We start from the raw sequence: 20,227 nt of genomic DNA on the forward strand, positions 1-20,227 counted from the left end.
GCCCGAATATGCCTCATCAAGGTTTATCCCGAGGGACATCCAGAAAAGGCAATGAAGGTGTATGCCATCATAGACGACCAAGGCAACCGGTCCCCGGCAGAAACCAAATTCTTTGAAGCCTTCGGAATTAATGGACCATCAGAACCCTACACCTTGAACACCTGCTCGGGTTGCATAGAGACCAGCGGCAGAAGAGCCCAGGGATTCATTGCTTCTCCTATCAATGGGAAGACTGAAATACCTCTACCAACGCTCTTTGAATGTGACGAAATACCCAGCCAAAGTAATGAAATTCCTAACCCAGAAGCTGCATTTCATCAACCACACCTAAGACGCCTCGCTAGTGTTATCCCACCTCTAGACAATAACGCAGAGATTCTACTCCTGCTCGGCAGAGACAATCTAAGGGTACACAAGGTGCGACAGTAGTGTAATGGGCCTGACTGCACCATACGCCCAGAGACTGGACTTGGGATGGGTAGTCATAGGAAATGTGTGCGCTGATCTTCAGAAATTGATTCCTTCAAGACTTACATGCATGGAGATGGGAGCACAACCTGCCTAAAGCCATGTCCTCATCACTATGGAGTGAAAGAGAAGTCTCCAGACACAATACAGCTACCTGACATCGCTTCTTCTCTGCATATCGACAACTTGGGAAGATCAGTCTTTCTCACAACCAAGGACGACGATAAAGTAGCCTTGTCAGTAGAGGACAGAGAATTCATCTGAATAATGGACTGTGAGTTTTCTAAAGACAAAACCAGCCATTGGGTCTCTCCATTACCCTTCCGATCTACCAGAGTAGGACTCCCAAACAACCGAGCTCAAGCTCAGACCAGATTTAACTCTCTTCAGCGTTCTATGAACAGCAAACCTGAAATGAGAGAACATATTGTTGCCTTTATGGACAAAATATTCCGCAACAACCACGCAGAACCTGCTCCATTCTTGAAGAAGAACGAAGAGTGCTGGTATCTGCCTTCATTCGGTGTATACCACCCACGAAAACCGAATCAAATCAGGGTTGTCTTCGACTCCAGCGCCAAACATGAAGGCGTATCCCTTAACGATGTTCTCCTCACAGGTCCTAACCTAACAAACAACTTGGTAGAAGTATTGCTGAGGTTCAGAAAAGAGCTTGTCGCCATCACTGCCGATATTGAACAGATGTTCCACTGTTTCCTAGTCAGAGAGGACCACCGGAACTTCCTCAGATTTCTGTGGTACAAGGACAATGACACCAATAAAGAGATGGTGGAATATCGTATGAGAGTCCACGTATTTGGAAACAGCTCTTCACCCGCAGTTGCAACCTATGGCCTCCGGAGAACCGCATTAGAGGGAGAGTCTGAGTATGGAACAGACGCCAGAGACTTTGTTGAGAAAGACTTTTATGTAGATGATGGGCTCAAATCACTACCCACCGAGGAAGAAGCCATTGATCTGCTCAAAAGGACCCAAGGCATGCTGTCCCAGGCACAACTCAGGTTACACAAAATTGCTTCAAACAGCCTAACCGTAATGAGAGCCTTTGAGTCGGGTGATCACGCCCCTGGGTTCAAGGACATTGACTTGGGGCTAGACAGTCCACCCGTGCAGAGGAGCCTGGGCATCAGATGGGATCTTGCAGCCGACTCCTTCGGATTTCAAGTAAGTTGCTAAGACAAGCCATTCACAAAACGTGGTGTCCTTTCTATAGTGAACAGCTTATTCGACCCGCTGGGATTTGTGGCGCCTATCACTATACAAGGCAAATCCTTGCTGAGACAATTCTCTGAAACCGTCAAGGACTGGGATACCCCACTTCCTTCCGACAAACAGCAAAAATGTGAAGCTTGGAAACAGTTGTTGTGTGGGTTGAACAACATTCACATCCCAAGATGTTATATCAAAATCTCCCTCACTTCTAGCATAAAGAAGGAACTCCACATCTTCTCAGACGCCACCACAGAAGCCATAGCAGCGGTTGCATACCTGAAAGACCAGACCACAGAAAGGACTGACTGGCCTATGGGACTGATTACTAGGATACTGCCTAGCCAGGACAGAAATGTTCGGAAGGTGGAGCTAAAGGTCATCAGTAAAGGTGAGACGAAGACCTTTGCAAGGCCAATCCACGAACTTGTTCTGCTGTTGCCCATAGAGAGCGTCCCTACGGGATGAATGCTACCGGACCTGAAGTTTGAGCCATCTTTCTTGTTTTGGACTTGTTTAGGGACATTATACTGTGTGTGGGGAATGTAGTGTGGGGACATCATACTGTATGTGGGAGGAGTACACTGTGGGGACATCATACTGTGTGTGGGAGGGTTATACTGTGGGGACATCATACTGTGTGTGGGGAATGTAGTGTGGGGACATCATACTGTGTGTGGGAAATGTAGCGTGGGGACATCATACTGTATGTGGGAGGAGTACACTGTGGGGACATCATACTGTGTGTGGGAGGGTTATACTGTGGGGACATCATACTGTGTGTGGGAGGGTTATACTGTGGGGACATTATACTGTGTGTGGGGAATGTACTGTTGGGACATCATACTGTGTGTGGGGAATGTACTGTGGGGACATTATACTGTGTGTGGGGAATGTAGTGTGGGGACATCATACTGTGTGGCGGGTAAGTACTATGGAGACATAATACTGTGTGTGGGAGGGTTATACTGTGGGGACATTATACTGTGTGTGGGGAATGTAGTGTGGGAACATCATACTGTGTGTGGGGAATGTAGTGTGGGGACATCATACTGTGTGTGGGGAATGTAGTGTGGGGACATCATACTGTGTGTGGGAGGAGTACACTGTGGGGACATCATACTGTGTGTGGGAGGGTTATACTGTGGGGACATTATACTGTGTGTGGGGAATGTACTGTTGGGACATCATACTGTGTGTGGGGAATGTACTGTGGGGACATTATACTGTGTGTGGGGAATGTAGTGTGGGGACATCATACTCTGTGGCGGGTAAGTACTATGGAGACATAATACTGTGTGTGGGAGGGTTATACTGTGGGGACATTATACTGTGTGTGGGGAATGTAGTGTGGGGACATCATACTGTGTGTGGGGAATGTAGTGTGGGGACATCATACTGTGTGTGGGAGGAGTACACTGTGGGGACATCATACTGTGTGTGGAAGGGTTATACTGTGGAGACATTATACTGTGTGTGGGGAATGTACTGTTGGGACATCATACTGTGTGTGGGGAATGTACTGTGGGGACATTATACTGTGTGTGGGGAATGTAGTGTGGGGACATCATACTGTGTGGCGGGTAAGTACTATGGAGACATAATACTGTGTGTGGGAGGGTTATACTGTGGGGACATTATACTGTGTGTGGGGAATGTAGTGTGGGGACATCATACTGTGTGTGGGGAATGTAGTGTGGGGACATCATACTGTGTGTGGGGAATGTAGTGTGGGGACATCATACTGTGTGTGGGAGGAGTACACTGTGGGGACATCATACTGTGTGTGGGAGGGTTATACTGTGGGGACATTATACTGTGTGTGGGGAATGTACTGTTGGGACATCATACTGTGTGTGGGGAATGTACTGTGGGGACATTATACTGTGTGTGGGGAATGTAGTGTGGGGACATCATACTGTGTGGCGGGTAAGTACTATGGAGACATAATACTGTGTGTGGGAGGGTTATACTGTGGGGACATTATACTGAGTGTGGGGAATGTAGTGTGGGGACATCATACTGTGTGTGGGGAATGTAGTGTGGGGACATCATTCTGTATGTGGGAGGAGTACACTGTGGGGACATCATACTGTGTGTGGGAGGGTTATACTGTGGGGACATCATACTGTGTGTGGGGAATGTAGTGTGGGGACATCATTCTGTATGTGGGAGGAGTACACTGTGGGGACATCATACTGTGTGTGGGAGGGTTATACTGTGGGGACATTATACTGTGTGTGGGGAATGTAGTGTGGGGACATCATACTGTGTGTGGGAGGAGTACACTGTGGGGACATTATACTGTGTGTGGGGAATGTAGTGTGGGGACATCATACTGTGTGTGGGGAATGTAGTGTGGGGACATCATACTGTGTGGCGGGTAAGTACTATGGAGACATAATACTGTGTTGGGAGGGGAATACTATGTGGACATCATACTGTGTAGGTGGAATGCAATTTGGGGCAATATTACTGTGTCATACATAAGCTTTACAGGTCTGTCCCTTGAAAGGCACTTTAAAAGGAGGTAAAGCCTCAAAATGGGCATCTATCAGTTGTCTTCTGGGTGTGAAATATGGGACCCAAATGTTCAGAGATATGAGGATATACATTGTAATGAACATATCGTAATTTACCACATCTGATTAGTGCATGATTAACTCCTTCCTGTAATAGGAAACATTGGTACGTCCTCGTCCAGTGCAAATGTATAGAGTAAGTTTTGGAGCGGAGGCGCTATGCACACAGCAGGTGACGGCTGTGCTATACAGCCAGCACATGCCGCTAACAGCAGTTTAACCACTTTAATGCTGCCATCAATCTCTGTCAGTAGCATTTAAATTACACGATTGCTTGGTGCAGTCATTCTGGTGCCTACCAATGGCTGGGTGGCAGCCATCTTGGTGCACCTCTGATGCCGGCTGTTGGGCTTCAAAGGGAATCATTTGTGGGGTTGCATTGTTTTCACTATTTTCACCTCATTTGGATTTTTTTACCATTATTTAGTACATGATAAGGCAAAATCACAAGATAACAAGTCCGCCTATGTCGAAAGAAAAATAAAAAAAAAGTCTCTTGGAAAAAGAGGAGGAAAGACTGAAAACTCAAAAATTAAAAAGTGAAGGGGTTAAAAAATGAATGCCCCCATCCGTGGTGGGAGATCAGACCGGGGGGGAATCCTCACATTCCTACATCTGTCAGGTCTGCATTGTGATCATTCATTTTACATTTTATAGAAAAAATTGATTTAAATTTCTCCCCCGACCCCGGCAGATCCGGCATCTCCTCATGTGGCAAATTATCTGGTCACAAGATGGAGGCCTGCCTTCAGGAACTACACCTCCCAGCATGCACCACAGATGCTTAGGTTTCCTGTCTCCATAGCAACAGGATACAGGTTGTTTTTTTTTTTTTCTCCAGCGAAACATCTGTTGGAAACTGTTGGAAGGAAGTGAGGTGAGCGCAGGTAACAGAGGATGGGGGTTGTGGTGTCTGCATCAGCTACGGAAGCGAGGGGTGCACACCCCGGGGTCAGCAGGGGCGCAGGACTCCAGTCTGGGGTCCAGAACTATGTAATATGGTGACTTTTTCTATGGTAAGAAGGCGGTTGAGACCCCAACTATATAACAGGAATTGGCACTGATGTAGCAGAGCCGAGTCTGACATTTAGTCGATATTGATGTAGCAGAGCCAAATTTGATGTTCACTCCATAATGACATATTAGAGCCAAGTTTGACATTTAGTCCATACTGATGTAGCAGAGCCAAGTTTGACATTTGGTCCTTAGTGATGTAGCAGAGCCAAGTTTGACATTTGGTCCTTAGTGATGTAGCAGAGCCAAGTTTGACATTTAGTCCATACTGACATATTAGATGCCAAGTTTGACATTTAGTCCATACTGATGTAGCAGAGACAAGTTTGACATTTGGTCCTTAGTGATGTAGCAGAGCCAAGTTTGACATTTAGGCCATACTGATGGAGGAGAGCCAAGTTTGACATTTAGTCGATATTTATGTAGCAGAGCCAAATTTGATGTTCACTCCATAATGACATATTAGAGCCAAGTTTGACATTTAGTCCATACTGATGTAGCAGAGCCAAGTTTGACATTTAGTCCTTAGTGATGTAGCAGAGCCAAGTTTGACATTTAGTCCATACTGATGTAGCAGAGCCAAGTTTGACATTTAGTCCATACTGATGTAGCAGAGCCAAGTTTGACATTTAGTTCATACTGATGTAGCAGAGCCAAGTTTGACATTTGGTCCTTAGTGATGTAGCAGAGCCAAGTTTGACATTTAGTCCATACTGATGTAGCAGAGCCAAATTTGACATTTAGTTGATATTGATGTAGCAGAGAGGAGGTTGATGTTCACTCCATACTAACATATTAGAACCAAGTTTAACATTTAGTCCATACTCATGTAGCAGAGCCAAGTTTGACATTTAGTCGCTATGGATGTAGCAGGGCGAAATTTGATGTTCACTCCATAGTGACATATTAGAGCCAAGTTTGACTTTATTCCATATTGATGTAGCAGAGCCGAGTTCAACATATAGCCAATAGTTATGTAGCAGAGTCGAGTTTGACATATATCCCATAGGGATATATAGCAAAGTTGAGTTTGACACTTCATCCATATCAATGTAGCAGGGCCGAGTTTGATATTCACTCAATACTGACATATTAAAGTCAAGTTTGACGTTTAATCCATAATGATGTAGCAGAGCCGAGTTTGATATTTAGCACAATCTGTGATTTACTATAACTAATCTTCCTATTATCCAAAATCGAAAACTTCCCTATAATATTAAAAAATTAATTTAGCTACACCTCACCTTAAATGCAGTAGAGTTGAGTTTGTCACCTACAGTAGACTAGATGTACTGTCCAGGGGTTGTACACTACAATAACATAACTTATGGATGTATAATTGTGAATGAAGGGTAGATGTATCGTGTAAGATGTAGCAGTGTCAACTTTGTTAGATGTAGCAGTATTGAGTTTGTCACATACAATTTACCCGGCTTTCTAATCTCAAGAGGATATTGTGTTATCACTGCAAATTGGGCTCAGATAAAATGCTGTTTTGGCTGTCTCTCCCAGGAATATAGGATGGATATGAGGTCTGTGTGTCTCTCCCAGTAATATAGGCTGGATGTGAGGTCTGTGTATCTCTCCCAGTAATATAGGCTGGATGTGAGATCTGTGTGTCTCTCCCAGTAATATAGGCTGGATGTGAGGTCTGTGTGTCTCTCCCAGTAATATAGGCTGTATGTAAGCTCTGTGTCTCTCCCAGTAATATAGGCTGGATGTGAGCTCTGTGTCTCTCCCAGTAATATAGGCTGGATGTAAGCTCTGTGTCTCTCCCAGTAATATAGGCTGGATGTAAGCTCTGTGTCTCTCCCAGTAATATAGGCTGGATGTAAGCTCTGTGTCTCTCCCAGTAATATAGGCTGGATGTGAGCTCTGTGTCTCTCCCAGTAATATAGGCTGGATGTAAGCTCTGTGTCTCTCCCAGTAATATAGGCTGGATGTAAGCTCTGTGTCTCTCCCAGTAATATAGGCTGGATGTGAGCTCTGTGTGTCTCTCCCAGTAATATAGGCTGGATGTGAGCTCTGTGTGTCTCTCCCAGTAATATAGGCTGGATGTGAGGTCTGCCTGTCTCTGCCGGTAATATAGGCTGGATGTAAGCTCTGTGTCTCTCGCAGTAATATAGGCTGGATTTGAGCTTTGCATGTCTCTCCCAGTAATATAGGCTGGATGTGAGCTCTTTGTGTCTCTCCCTATAATATAGGCTGTATGTGAGCTCTTTGTGTCTCTCCCAGTAATATAGGCTGGATGTGAGCTCTGTCTGTCTCTCCCAGTAATATAGGCTGGATGTAAGCTCTGTGTGTCTCTCCCAGTAATATAGGCTGGATATGAGGTCTGTCTGTCTCTCCCAGTAATATAGGCTGGATGTGAGGTCTGTGTGTCTATCCTAGTAATATAGGCTGGATGTGAGGTATCTGTATCTCTTCCGGTAATATAGGCTGGATGTGAGCTCTTTGTGTCTCTCCCAGTAATATAGGCTGTATGTAAGCTCTGTGTGTCTCTTAGTAATATAGGCTGGATGTGAGCTCTTTGTGTCTCTCCCAGTAATATAGACTGGATGTGAGCTCTGTGTGTGTCTCTCCCAGTAATATAGGCTGGATGTGAGGTATCTGTATCTCTTCCGGTAATATAGGCTGGATGTGAGGTCTGTGTGTCTCTCCCAGTAATATAGACTGGATGTGAGCTCTGTGTGTCTCTCTCAGTAATATAGGCTGGATGTGAGCTCTTTGTGTCTCTCCCAGTAATATAGGCTGTATGTAAGCTCTGTGTGTCTCCCAGTAATATAGACTGGATGTGAGCTCTGTGTGTGTCTCTCTCAGTCATATAGGCTGGATGTGAGGTATCTGTATCTCTTCCGGTAATATAGGCTGGATGTGAGGTCTGTGTGTCTCTCCCAGTAATATAGACTGGATGTGAGCTCTGTGTGTCTCTCTCAGTAATATAGGCTGGATGTGAGCTCTTTGTGTCTCTCCCAGTAATATAGGCTGTATGTAAGCTCTGTGTGTCTCCCAGTAATATAGGCTGGATGTGAGCTCTGTGTGTCTCTATCAGTAATATAGGCTGGATGTGAGCTCTGTGTGTCTCTCTCAGTAATATAGGCTGGATGTGAGGTCTCTGTATCTCTCCCAGTAATATAGACTGGATGTGAGGTCTGTGTGTCTCTCCCAGTAATATAGGCTGGATGTGAGCTGTGTGTATCTCTCCCAGTAATATAGGCTGGATGTGAGCTCTGTGTGTCTCTCCCAGTAATATAGGCTGGATGTGAGCTTTGTGTGTCTCTCTCAGTAATATAGGCTGGATGTGAGGTCTGTGTGTCTCTCCCAGTAATATAGGCTGGATGTGAGGTCTGTGTGTGTCTCTCAGTAATATAGGCTGGATGTGAGGTCTGTGTGTCCCTCCCAGTGATATAGGCTGGATGTGAGCTCTGTGTGTCTCTCTCAGTAATATAGGCTGGATGTGAGGTCTGTATGTCCCTCCCAGTGATATAGGCTGGATGTGAGGTCTGCGTTTCTCTCCTAGTAAGATACAACATAAATGTGGTATAGAGCATATATGTGGGTCCCACCACTGGGGGATGTTCTGTCACACTTTGCGGTCAGTGTAGATGGCGCGCTTGCACAGCTCTCTCATTTTCTTTACACGAGGTTCCGTAAATTGCTGATCTGCATCTAGTAAATTTGTCTGCAAGACAGAAAATGAAATCTTTGCCAGCCATGACTGTCCATTACAGTAAATATGTTTGCTGTTCCAGCAAACCTCGCCATCTTTGAAGTGGGGAAGAAAAGCACAAATTTGCAAAAAGTCAGAAAGTGTTCCACAAATGTGCTGTGTGCCATAATGTGCAACTTTTCATAAAAGTGGTATAAAGCCAACATTGAGATGTACTTTTTTTTTTATTTATTTATTTTTTAATCAGGATGTCTGGATCTGGAGACTCTTCTGATCCAACACAACCGACCCGGATTGTTTCGGCAAAAAAAAGTCAGATTTTTTTTTCGCATCTTTAGTCCAATCCAGGATGAATTTTGACATTTCAGATGAAAACAGAGAAAGGAGGCAGGAACCTTCTACAGATTCTGAGCACAGGTCTTTCAGCAATATCGATAACCCAAGCCACAGTCCCAGAAGTGACAGCGGCAGCACAAGTCGCAGCGATAGGAGCAAAAAAAGTGGCAATGACCGATCCCCCAGCGATAGGAGCAAGACCAGTGACAACGACCGATCCCCCAGCGACAGGAGCAAGACAAGCAGCAGTGACCGATCCCCCAGCGACAGGAGCAAGACAAGTGGAAGCGATCGATCCCCCAGTGACGGGAGCAAGACCAGCAACAACGACCGATCCCCCAGCGACAGGAGCAAGACCAGCGACAACGACCGATCTCCCAGCGAAAAATCTGAGACGTTAAGATGTCTAAATAAGGCACAAAAAACTACAGAAAAGACAGCCGAAATAAAGAAAAAGAAATATCAGACATTTCCTAAGATTGGTAAGAAATTCAAACCTCTACAATAAATGTATATAATTTGTGACGAATGATATACATCTATAAATATGAAATTGTAGCAGACTGGCTATTTTATGCATTTCTAGCAAAATGAAAAATAAATGGTGTGATGCCCCGAACTTTGATATTGATAACCTATCCTTAGCATAACTCATCAATATCAGCATCAAAACTGATCAGATGTACAGTCATATGACAAAGTTTGGGCACCCCTATTAATGTTAACGTTTTTTCTTTATAACAATTTGGGGTTTTGCTATTTCAGTTTCATATATCTAATAACTGATGGACTGAGTAATATTTCTGGATTGAAATGAGGTTTATTGTACTAACAGAAAATGTGCAATCCGCATTTTAACACAATTTGACCGGTGCAAAAGTATGGGCACCTCAACATAAAAGTGACATTAATATTTTGTAGATCCTCCTTTTGCAAAAATCACAGCCTCTAGTCGCTTCCTGTAGCTTTTAATGAGTTCCTGGATCCTGGATGAAGGTATATTTGACCATTCCTGTTTACAAAACAATTGCAGTTCAGTTAAGTTTGATGGTCGCCGAGCATGGACAGCCCGCTTCACATCATCCCACAGATGTTCAATGATATTCAGGTCTGGGGACTGGGATGGCCATTCCAGAACATTGTAATTGTTCCTCTGCATGAATGCCTGAGTAGATTTGGAGCAGTGTTTTGGATCATTGTCTTGCTGAAATATCCATCCCCTGCGTAACTTCAACTTCGTCACTGATTCTTGCACATTATTGTCAAGAATCTGCTGATACTGAGTTGAATCCATGCGACCCTCAACTTTAAGAAGATTCCCGGTGCCAGCATTGGCCACACAGCCCCAAAGCATGATGGAACCTCCACCAAATTTTATTGTGGGTAGCAAGTACTTTTCTTGGAATGCCGTGTTATTTTGCCTCCATGCATAATGCCTTTTTGTATGACCAAACAACTGAATCTTTGTTTCATCAGTCCACAGGACCTTCTTCCAAAATGTAACTGGCTTGTCCATATGTGCTTTTGCATACCTCAGGCGACTGTGTTTGTGGCGTGCTTGCAGAAACGGCTTCTTTCGCATCACTCTCCCATACAGCTTCTCCTTGTGCAACGTGTGCTGTATTGTTGACCGATGCACAGTGACAACATCTGCAGCAAGATGATGCTGCAGGTCTTTGGAGGTGGTCTGTGGATTGTCCTTGACTGTTCTCACCATTCTTCTTCTCTGCCTTTCTGATATTTTTCTTGGCCTGCCACTTCTGGGCTTAACAAGAACTGTACCTGTGTTCTTCCATTTCCTTACTATGTTCCTCACAGTGGAAACTGACAGTTTAACTCTCTGAGACAACTTTTTGTCTCCTTCCCCTGAACAACTATGTTGAACAATCTTTGTTTTCAGATCATTTGAGAGTTGTTTTGAGGAGCCCATGATGCCACTCTTCATAGAAGATTCACATAGGAGAACAACTTGTAAGTGGCCACCTTAAATACCTTTTCTCATGATTAAATACACCTGCCTATGAAGTTCAAAGCTCAATGAGGTTACAAAACCAATTTAGTGTTTTAGTAAGTCAGTAAAAAGTAGTTAGGAGTGTTCAAATCAAGAAATTGATAAGGGTGCCCATACTTTTGCACCGGTCAACTTTTGTTTAAATGCGGACTGCACATTTTCTGTTAGTACAATAAACCTCATTTCAATCCAGAAATATTACTGAGTCCATCAGTTATTAGATATATGAAACTGAAATAGCTGTTGCAAAAACCCAAATTGTTATAAAGAAAAAAGGTTAACATTAATAGGGGGTGCCCAAACTTTTTCATATGACTGTATAGTACGTCACAAAAGTGAGTACACCACTCACATTTTTGAATATATTTTATTATATCTTTTCATGGGACAACACTGAAGATCTGACCCTGTGATACAATGTACAGTGTCAGTGTGCAGCTTGTATAACAGGGTAAATTTGGTGTCCTTTAAATAACTCAACACAGAGCCATTAATGTCTAAACCACTGGCAACAAAAGTGAGTACACCCCTAAGTGAAAATAGCCAAATTGTGCCCAATTAGCCATTTTCCCTCTCCGATGTCATGTGACTCATTAGTGTTACAAGGTCTCATGTTTGTATGGGGAGCAGGTGTGTTATATTTGGTGTTCTCTCTCACACACTCTCATACTGGTCACTGGAAGATCAGCATGGCTCCTCATGGCAAAGAATTCTCTGAGGATCTAAATATAAGAATTGTTGCTCCACATAAAGATGGCCGAGGCTATAAGAAGATTTCCAACACCCTGACACTGAGCTGCAGCACGGTGGCCAAGACCATACAGTGGTATAACATGACAGGGTCCACTTAGAACAGGCCTGACCATGGTTGACCACAAAAGCTGAGAGCACAAGCTCAGCATCATATCCAGAGGTTATTTTTTGTTTTGTGTTTTTAAATAGATGTTTGAGTGCTGCCGGCATTCCTGCAGAGGTTACAGGGATGAAGGAAGGGTCTGCCAGTCAATGCTCAGATCGTACACTGCACAGTGCAACAAATTGTTATACAAGGCTGTTGTCCCAGAAGGAAGTCTTTTCTAAAGATGATGCACAAGGAAGCTGTTGTAATCACTCTGGGATAGCGGGATCTGAGGCCCCTAAGCTGTCCCTTAAGCTAGGGGGTCCTATGTTATCGCTATTATTAGGAATACCCCAATTGTGGGGATGCCTCAGTCTCCTTCCTGGCTCTGCTCCTGACCAGTCAGGATCTGTTTCCTCCTCCCCCTAGGGAGGCACGAGACAGGAGTACGAAAGTAACAGATATAGACAGACAAGGAAAAAAACAAAACTCTGTCATACAGCGCGCACACACGTAGGTAAAGGCAAGAAGTGCCACCCTAGGTACAGGGAAGTACCACGCGAACAGCGAAAGGGAATTCAAACCCAGTTTCTATGAAAAGGGAGACGGTGACCACTGACCGACCCTACTGCTGGTCCCTGGGGTCCCTCACCACCCTAGATAGGTTCCGCACCTATGCGCCGAGTCGGATACCTGACCCTAGGTATCCCTAGTGCTGGACCCTAAATAGGGAATGGATGGGATGAGCTCTTGGTCAACCCCACTAAACAACGATAGAAGACACAAGGAGGACACACAGGGCGAAAATGCATGAACTACTTATCCACAGATGACACAAGTAGACATTCAGCAAAGATTTCAGCAACAATACCACAGAGGAGTACAAGCCACCTGCTTGACACCAAGGCTTGAATGAACTGAAAAATATCACCAGCATTAGTCCAATAAGAAGGTAGTATTTAAGCACCAAGAGAATGATGATGATCATAAGCTCTGTGGAGGCGAGCTCCTGCTGGGTCCAAAAGGAGAAGAGATGAAAATCCAACAGGAAAGCTACCTATACCAACGAATAATGACATGTCCTGTGATTTGATGACCAAAATAAACTTATTTGGTTCATTTGGTGTCAAACTTGTGTGGCGGCAGCCAGGTGAGAGCACAAAGACAAGTGTATCCTGCCTTCAGCCAAGCATGGTGGTGGCAGTGTCATGGTTTGGGGAGGCATGAGTGCTGCTGGCTGTGGGGAACTACTCTCACAAGGAGACTGTAGGAAAGCGAGGTACAGGGGCTCCTATACTGTCCCTCATGGTAGGGGTCCTAAGGCTATCCCTAACCTCAGGGGTACCCCTATTAGTAGAGATGCCTGAATCTCGTGCCTGGCTATGCTCCTTACCACAACTAATATTTTTCCCCCATCCCACCCGGGAAGGAAGTGGCAGGAATGAGGTGGAAACTCAGATAAAGACAGACAGGTGAAAACCAAACTCTGACACACTGCGCACACACACAGGAACAAACAATGAGAGACTGAGGAGAAAAGCAAAAGCAGGAAGGTTGCAACAAAATGACAACATGGGTTAACTCCACAACTGCACACAGCAACAAGTACTACAACTACCAGTTAGTCTAGATCACAACACCTCACCAGACAAGCTTACATAAACTATAGCTGTCATAGAAGGAAGGATCTAGCCAGCATACATAGAAGGGGAGCAGATGTGATTGGCTCCCTCACAACATATGATCAAAGGAGACTAATAAGCTGACTGGCAAAGAATAACTCTTCCTAGCCTGCCTTTGAACTACCAATCTTTTGGTTGATGCCTAAAACTCCTGTGCTGATCACAGACATCATAGAAATTATCAGGTGGAGTGTCAGAATCTGTAGTCTGAACAGATCCCACCGCTGCTATGATAGTCGGCGATGTTTGTAAAAACATCCGTGTGACAGCTACAGTTCATTGAGGGAATCATGAATGCCATCATGTACTGTGACATATTAAACCAGAGCAAAATCCCCTCCCCTCTTATTCCAACATGATAACGACGTCAAACACACCGCCAAGACCACCACTGCTTTGCTAAGGAAACTGAGGGAAAAGGAGCTAGACCGGCCAAGCGACTCCAGACCTAAACCTTATTGAGCATCTGTGCTGCATCCTCAAACGTAAAGTGGAGGAGTGCAAGGTCTGTAACATCCACCAGCTCTGTGATATCGTCATGGAGAATGGAAGAGGATCCAGCTGCTCCTGTGAAGCTCTACTGACCTCCATGCCCAAGAGAGTTGGGACTGTGCTTGAAAATAATGGTGGCCACACAAAATAGTCACACCAAGGGCACAATTTGGCCATTTGCACTTAGGGGTGCACTCACTTTTGTTGCCAGCAGTTTAGACATTAATGGCTGTGTGTTAAGTGATTTAGGGGCACCAAATTTACACCGTTATATAAGCTGGACACTGACTACTACACCTTGTATAACAGGATCAGATCTTCAGGGCTGTCCCATGAGAGGATATAATAAACTGTTTACAAAACTGTGAGGGGTGTACTCACTTTTGTAATATATTGTAATCAGCTTTTGTAGCAACCGAGTGTACAAAGCCAAAACACCACAGCGCCATACACCTGGTAGTGGCTGCTCTCAGTACTGCAGCTTAGCTCCCATTCATTTCAATGTGGTCTGAGGTGTAGATGAAGATGAAGGGGGAAATGTAGTATTTTATGGCGGCCTTCTAGATTCATTGTTTCTGGAAGCTCCAGAACAGCAGATCCAATATATGATGTCCATAAACTGTAATAGCCCCTTTATATCTTTATGGTCATAACAAAGCCCCATTCACGCCACCGGTAGGGGTCTCTGCAGTTGGACCCCCAGCAATGAACAAGTTACCACTCATCTTATGCATGGTGTTATCTTCTTAAGGTAGGAATAACCCTTTAAGTCTTCTTGGTTCTCCTACATGCCAGTTAATTACACTTTTTTTGCTCATCCAGTAATCCAAAACCCAAAATGTTGGATAATGAAGTACTTGTGAAATCCAGTTAAAGGCACATAAAAATAAATTAAAAGCCCCAAATTGGAGTTTTCTTCTGACATTCCCCCCTAAGTAAGAGCTGAGGAGCTAGGTCTTCGTGCTCTGCGGGGGTGGAGCATGAGACATGAGGAACATGAAAGGATAACTTCCTGTCTCAGGTCCCGCCCCTGCTTAACACCACGTATCAGGTTTTTTTCCTCGATTGCTCCTTTATTCTACTAATTAAACCCTTGTTTTGTGATTTGCAGACAAAGGATTTTCCTGGAGGAAGTCACCGCCATGGAAGCGGTTATCCCTGAAGCCGCAACACCCGCTAATCACCATGCATAATGCAGGGGGCGATGTCTCAAGACACGTCCTATCAGCACAAGTTCACAAAATTAAGGAGCTGAAGGACCAACTGTGCGACGTCCAGCGCATCCTGGGGGGAGTAAACCGCGAAAACCGGCTACTGACCCGTCTCCAGCACCGGCACATGAAGGCGCTAGACAAGTACGAAAGCTCAGAGAGCGGTATACACCATCTGATATCCCAGCACAGTAATGAAGTCAGGATGCTGAGGGAGAACCTGAGATCCTCAAAGGAGAGCGAGCAGGGGCTATCCCTGAAGCTGAGAATGGCGGAAAGTGAACTGCTGAAGGTGAAGGATAACCTACTGAGGTTACAAAGACTCTCCGAGGACAAGAACCTCGCAGAAAGAGAGGAGCTCAGTAAGAAGTTATCCGGGCTTCTGATTAAGAAGGAAATCGATAGCACCAAAGTGAAGGTAAATCCCTACCCTGAAAGTGAACCTGTCCCTGGGATAGTCAGCTATAGGTTAGGGGCTAGTTATGTAAAATTAAAGGGGTTGTCCAGAGTATGAAAAAAGTGTCCATCTTCCTCAAACATCACCACTCTGTCCACAGGTTGCAAGTGGTATTACAGCTTTGCGCTAGTCACTTGTCTACCTGTAGACAAGTGTGGTGCTGTTTTTGAAGAAGGCAAAACAAAGTGGCCAGAGTGAAAATCTCAAGATTATGGTTTTTGTTTTTAAATAAAAATCATTAAATGAAAAAAAAAATACTAAAACAAGTATTAAAAAAAAATACCTGATTTAAACAATAGGTTATTTTCTGATGATGGCTTCCCATTAAAGGGGTTTCCTCCCAAAACGGAAACTGTCCATATACAGTATCTTCACATCTTTGTGAATTCTTCAGTCGTCCCTTTTGGAGGAGTAAGTAAAGTAAGTGCGGCAGCACCTCAGATAGCAATAATCACATACCCCCATTCACAGTGAACAATGCCCCACTAAAGTGACAGCAGCCATACGCACTTATACATTCTTGACATGTTCCCCCTATATACTGAACAATGGCGCAAATGTCATGGCAAGTGAGGAGATCATCCAGGACCTCACTGACCGTAAAGTTTGGGACACAGTAGCAATGGGAGAACCGGGGAACAGGACCATCCCCACAGGGTTCAAGCTACCTGTTATTCGGACTAAGACTGAACGAGAACCAGGAGGGGACCCCCATACACTTCAAGCCACAGGGACCCACCAACCAGAGACAGGTGCAGGGGAAAGAAGCCACCAGGTTACCAATTCGGCACTGGGACTAAGGGGACCAGCAGTGAGAACCAGCCATCCTCAGGTTACCAGCCATAACAACGCTGTGAGTAAAGGAACCAGTTACACTGCAATCCCTTGTGTGGCCTACCTTCTTTCCGAGCCCAATAACATAATCTATCCCCTGGGGCGTGGCCCTACTTGCGGAGGGCCCAACATCCAGGCTGCCACCAACACCAGTCCCAGTAGTGAGAGACTGTGCAATGGTGCTTCCACTTAAATAGCCGCAACCCACAAGTGGCGTCAAGACAAAAACTTTTATTTCATCTCCCCTGTAAATAACCCCCTTTTTGGAGCGACCCCAGGGCCACGGAACCAGTCAACGGCCACCCAGTGACATCCCCGTAAATATACAGCCCGGAACCGAGTACCCCATAGCCCTGGGGTGATACAATAGTGTCGTGGGCGGGGAGGACGCCGCTGCGCTCGCTAACACTCGGGTCCAGCGCTGCTGCGATGGCTGCTCGGTGGCTCGAGCGGTGGGCCGGATCCGGGGGCTCGAGCGGCGCTCCTCGCCCGTGAGTGAAAGGGGGTAGTTTGGTTTGGGGACTTGGTCCATGACGCCACCCACGGGTTGTGGTGAGGTTGGACACCACCGCTGCTGGTGACGGGGATCCCGGGAGCGATGGTAGGGAGCAGCTGGGATGTTGTTTTCCCCCTCTGTGGGTAGGGGTTGGTGGTCCCGGGGCCCGGTGAGGTGATGGGAAGGCAGGGTTGGCAAGGTGCAGGGTCGCCTGGACTGCGCAGCACGGTGCCGGATGGCACGGTTGTACTCACTCAGCCACAAATGTACGCAAGTCTCTGGTAAACCAAACGGCTGGATGGACGGTCCCGCAGTCGGCTGCTGTGACTTCTCCCGGACGGTTGGTGGTGGCTGCCTTTCCCTGCACCTTTGTGTATGTTCGGTCCCGATGGATTCCCACTGGTAATCCGCTCCCCAGCATGTATATGTGCTGGAGGAGCCCTTTTGCCCGCAGGCTCTGGCCCTTGGAACTCTAGCTGTGGCGGTAGCTGTATTTCCTTTTTGCTGGTCGGACGGTTGCCTTCAATCGGGTTTTGGCTGTTCGGAAACACCTGGGGTTCCGGTCACTGACGGATTTGACCTCTAATTGTGACTCCAAGCCTGGTTGGGGTCCGCAGGCCCTGCCTGTGTGTGCTGGCTTCACTTCGCTCCCCGGTTTGGTACCGGCGGGCCACCGCCCGTCCCCGGTCCTACGGTTCCGCGTTGATTCGCCTCTCCTGCAGACGGCCACCACCGTCTGCCAACCTTGCTCTTGGTGCCCGGGCCACACACCCGGACACGGTCAGTTTACTCCTCCACTTTTACTCTACTCCTTACTCCTTCACTTCCCTAACTGATCTGCCTTCCTTTTCCCACCTCCAGGACTGTGAACTCCTCAGTGGGTGGGGCCAACCGCCTGGCTCCACCCCACCTGGTGTGGACATCAGCCCCTGGAGGGAGGCAACAAGGATTTTGTGTCTGGCTGATGTGCCTGTCTCAGGTTGGGGGGTGTGTGTTGTAGTACCTGTGACGACCTGGCTAGTCCAGGGCGCCACAATAGCCATATACAAAGTCGCCACCATGTGTGTGTCACATGACCCCTATACGCAGTGCAGCACATACAGCCCCAGACACCAAAAGGGCAGCTACATGCCCCCTATGCAAACTGGCAGCCTTGTATTGCCTCTCAAATGACCCCATACATATTTTCCACATACCCCCTATAAATAATGCAGCACGTGCCCTCCCAATGTGCTAACCACTGAAAAAACTGTCAGATACATAACCGCCATGCAAAACAGCAGTCACATTCTCCCAGAAAGGGCCAGCCACAAGTCTCACATAACTGCCTGCCCTTCCCGCCGTAATATGTACCAACTCTGTAAGTGCTAACCTCACAGACCTGCATCGGGCCCTGCTGCTACCCCCATTAAGGTGAAACATATCCTTCCCTTGACATGTTGAATACTTACTTCTCTGGTTTTCTTCCATGAGATCAATAGAAGATTACCTATACAGTATCATGTAGTTTTGTATAGTTGAAACCAGACGTTTCCCTCCACTCTCTATAAAGACACATCTGCAGTTTTTTCCCTCCACTCTCTATAAAGACACATCTGCAGGCTTTTCCCTCCGCTCTCTATAAAGACACATCTGCAGGTTTTTCCCTCCGGTCTCTATACAGACACATCTGCAGGTTTTTCCCTCCTCTTTCTATATAGACACATCTGCAGGTTTTTCTCACTATCTGACATGAAATCAGAATAAACCTTTCCCGTTTTAGGGGTACTTTGCACGCTGCGACATCGCTAGCTGATGCTAGCGATGCCGAGCGCGATAGTACCCGCCCCCGTCGCACATGCGATATCTTGTGATAGCTGCCGTAGCGAACATTATCGCTACGGCAGCTTCACACGCACTTACCTGCCCTGCGACATCGCTCTGGCCGGCGACCCGCCTCCTTCCTAAGGGGGCGGGTTGTGCGGTGGCATAGAGACGCCACACGACAGGCGGCCAATAGAAGCGGAGGGGCGGAGAAAAGCGGGATGTAAACATCCCGCCCACCTCCTTCTTCCGCATAGCCGGTGGAGGCAGGTAGGAGATGTTCCTCGCTCCTGCGGCTTCACACACAGCGATGTGTGCTGCCGCAAGAACGAGGAACAACATCCTATCTCCTATTGGTGCGACATTATGAAAATGTCCGACGCTACACAGATCACCGATTTACGACGCTTTTGCGATCGTTTATTTGCACATCTAGGCTTTACACGTTGCGACGTCGCTACCGGCGCCGGATGTGCGTCACTTTCAATTTGACCCCAACGATATTGCAGTAGCGATGTCGCAACGTGCAAAGTAACCCTTAGGTGAATTAGGAACCAAAATTGTTTATATTTGCCAAATGCCAGAATAATGAGGGAGAGAGAGAATGTTTTAAGGCATTGTTTTTCCAAAAATAGGACCGGGTCTTATATTACTTTCGTTTCCAATAAAAGGGGACACACTGTCGATGGTATGTTGGCCCATTCCTTCATGCAGATCTTCTCTAGAGCAGTGATGTTTTGGGCCTGTCACTGGACAACATGAACTTTCAACTCCCTCCAAAGGTTTTCTATGGGGTTGAGATCTGGAGACTGGCTAGGCCATTTCAGGACCTTCATATGCTTCTTATGAAGCCACTCCTTCATTGCCCTGGCAGTGTACTTGGGATCATTATCATGCTGAAAAACGTTTCATCTTCAATGCCCTTGCTGATGGAAGGAGGTTTGCACTCAATATCTCACGATACATGGCCCCATTCATTCTTTCATGTACACGGATCAGTTGTCCAGGTCCTTTTGCAGAGAAAAAGCCCCAAAACATGATTTTGCAACCCCCATGCTTCACAGTAGGTATGATGTTCTTTGGATACAACTCAGCATTATGTC

General features: G+C 46.1%; 1 protein-coding gene across 5 annotated transcripts in view; it reads left to right on the forward strand.

Annotated features, from left to right (window-relative positions):
- The window catches only part of LCA5L (lebercilin LCA5 like), a 71,489-nt gene that overhangs the window by 16,157 nt on the left and 35,105 nt on the right, over positions 1-20,227 (forward strand). For 2 of the 5 annotated variants that reach the window (XM_075334969.1, XM_075334970.1), the window contains exons 2-3: positions 9,212-9,782; positions 15,435-15,952. In XM_075334969.1, coding sequence (XP_075191084.1) covers positions 9,314-9,782; positions 15,435-15,952 — 987 coding nt within the window. In that variant the 5' untranslated portion in view covers positions 9,212-9,313. The other 3 variants (XM_075334966.1, XM_075334967.1, XM_075334968.1) reach the window with 3 other exon arrangements.

This window comes from Anomaloglossus baeobatrachus, chromosome 2 (genome assembly GCF_048569485.1).
Source record: "Anomaloglossus baeobatrachus isolate aAnoBae1 chromosome 2, aAnoBae1.hap1, whole genome shotgun sequence".
Classification (NCBI taxonomy): Eukaryota; Metazoa; Chordata; class Amphibia; order Anura; family Aromobatidae; genus Anomaloglossus; species Anomaloglossus baeobatrachus.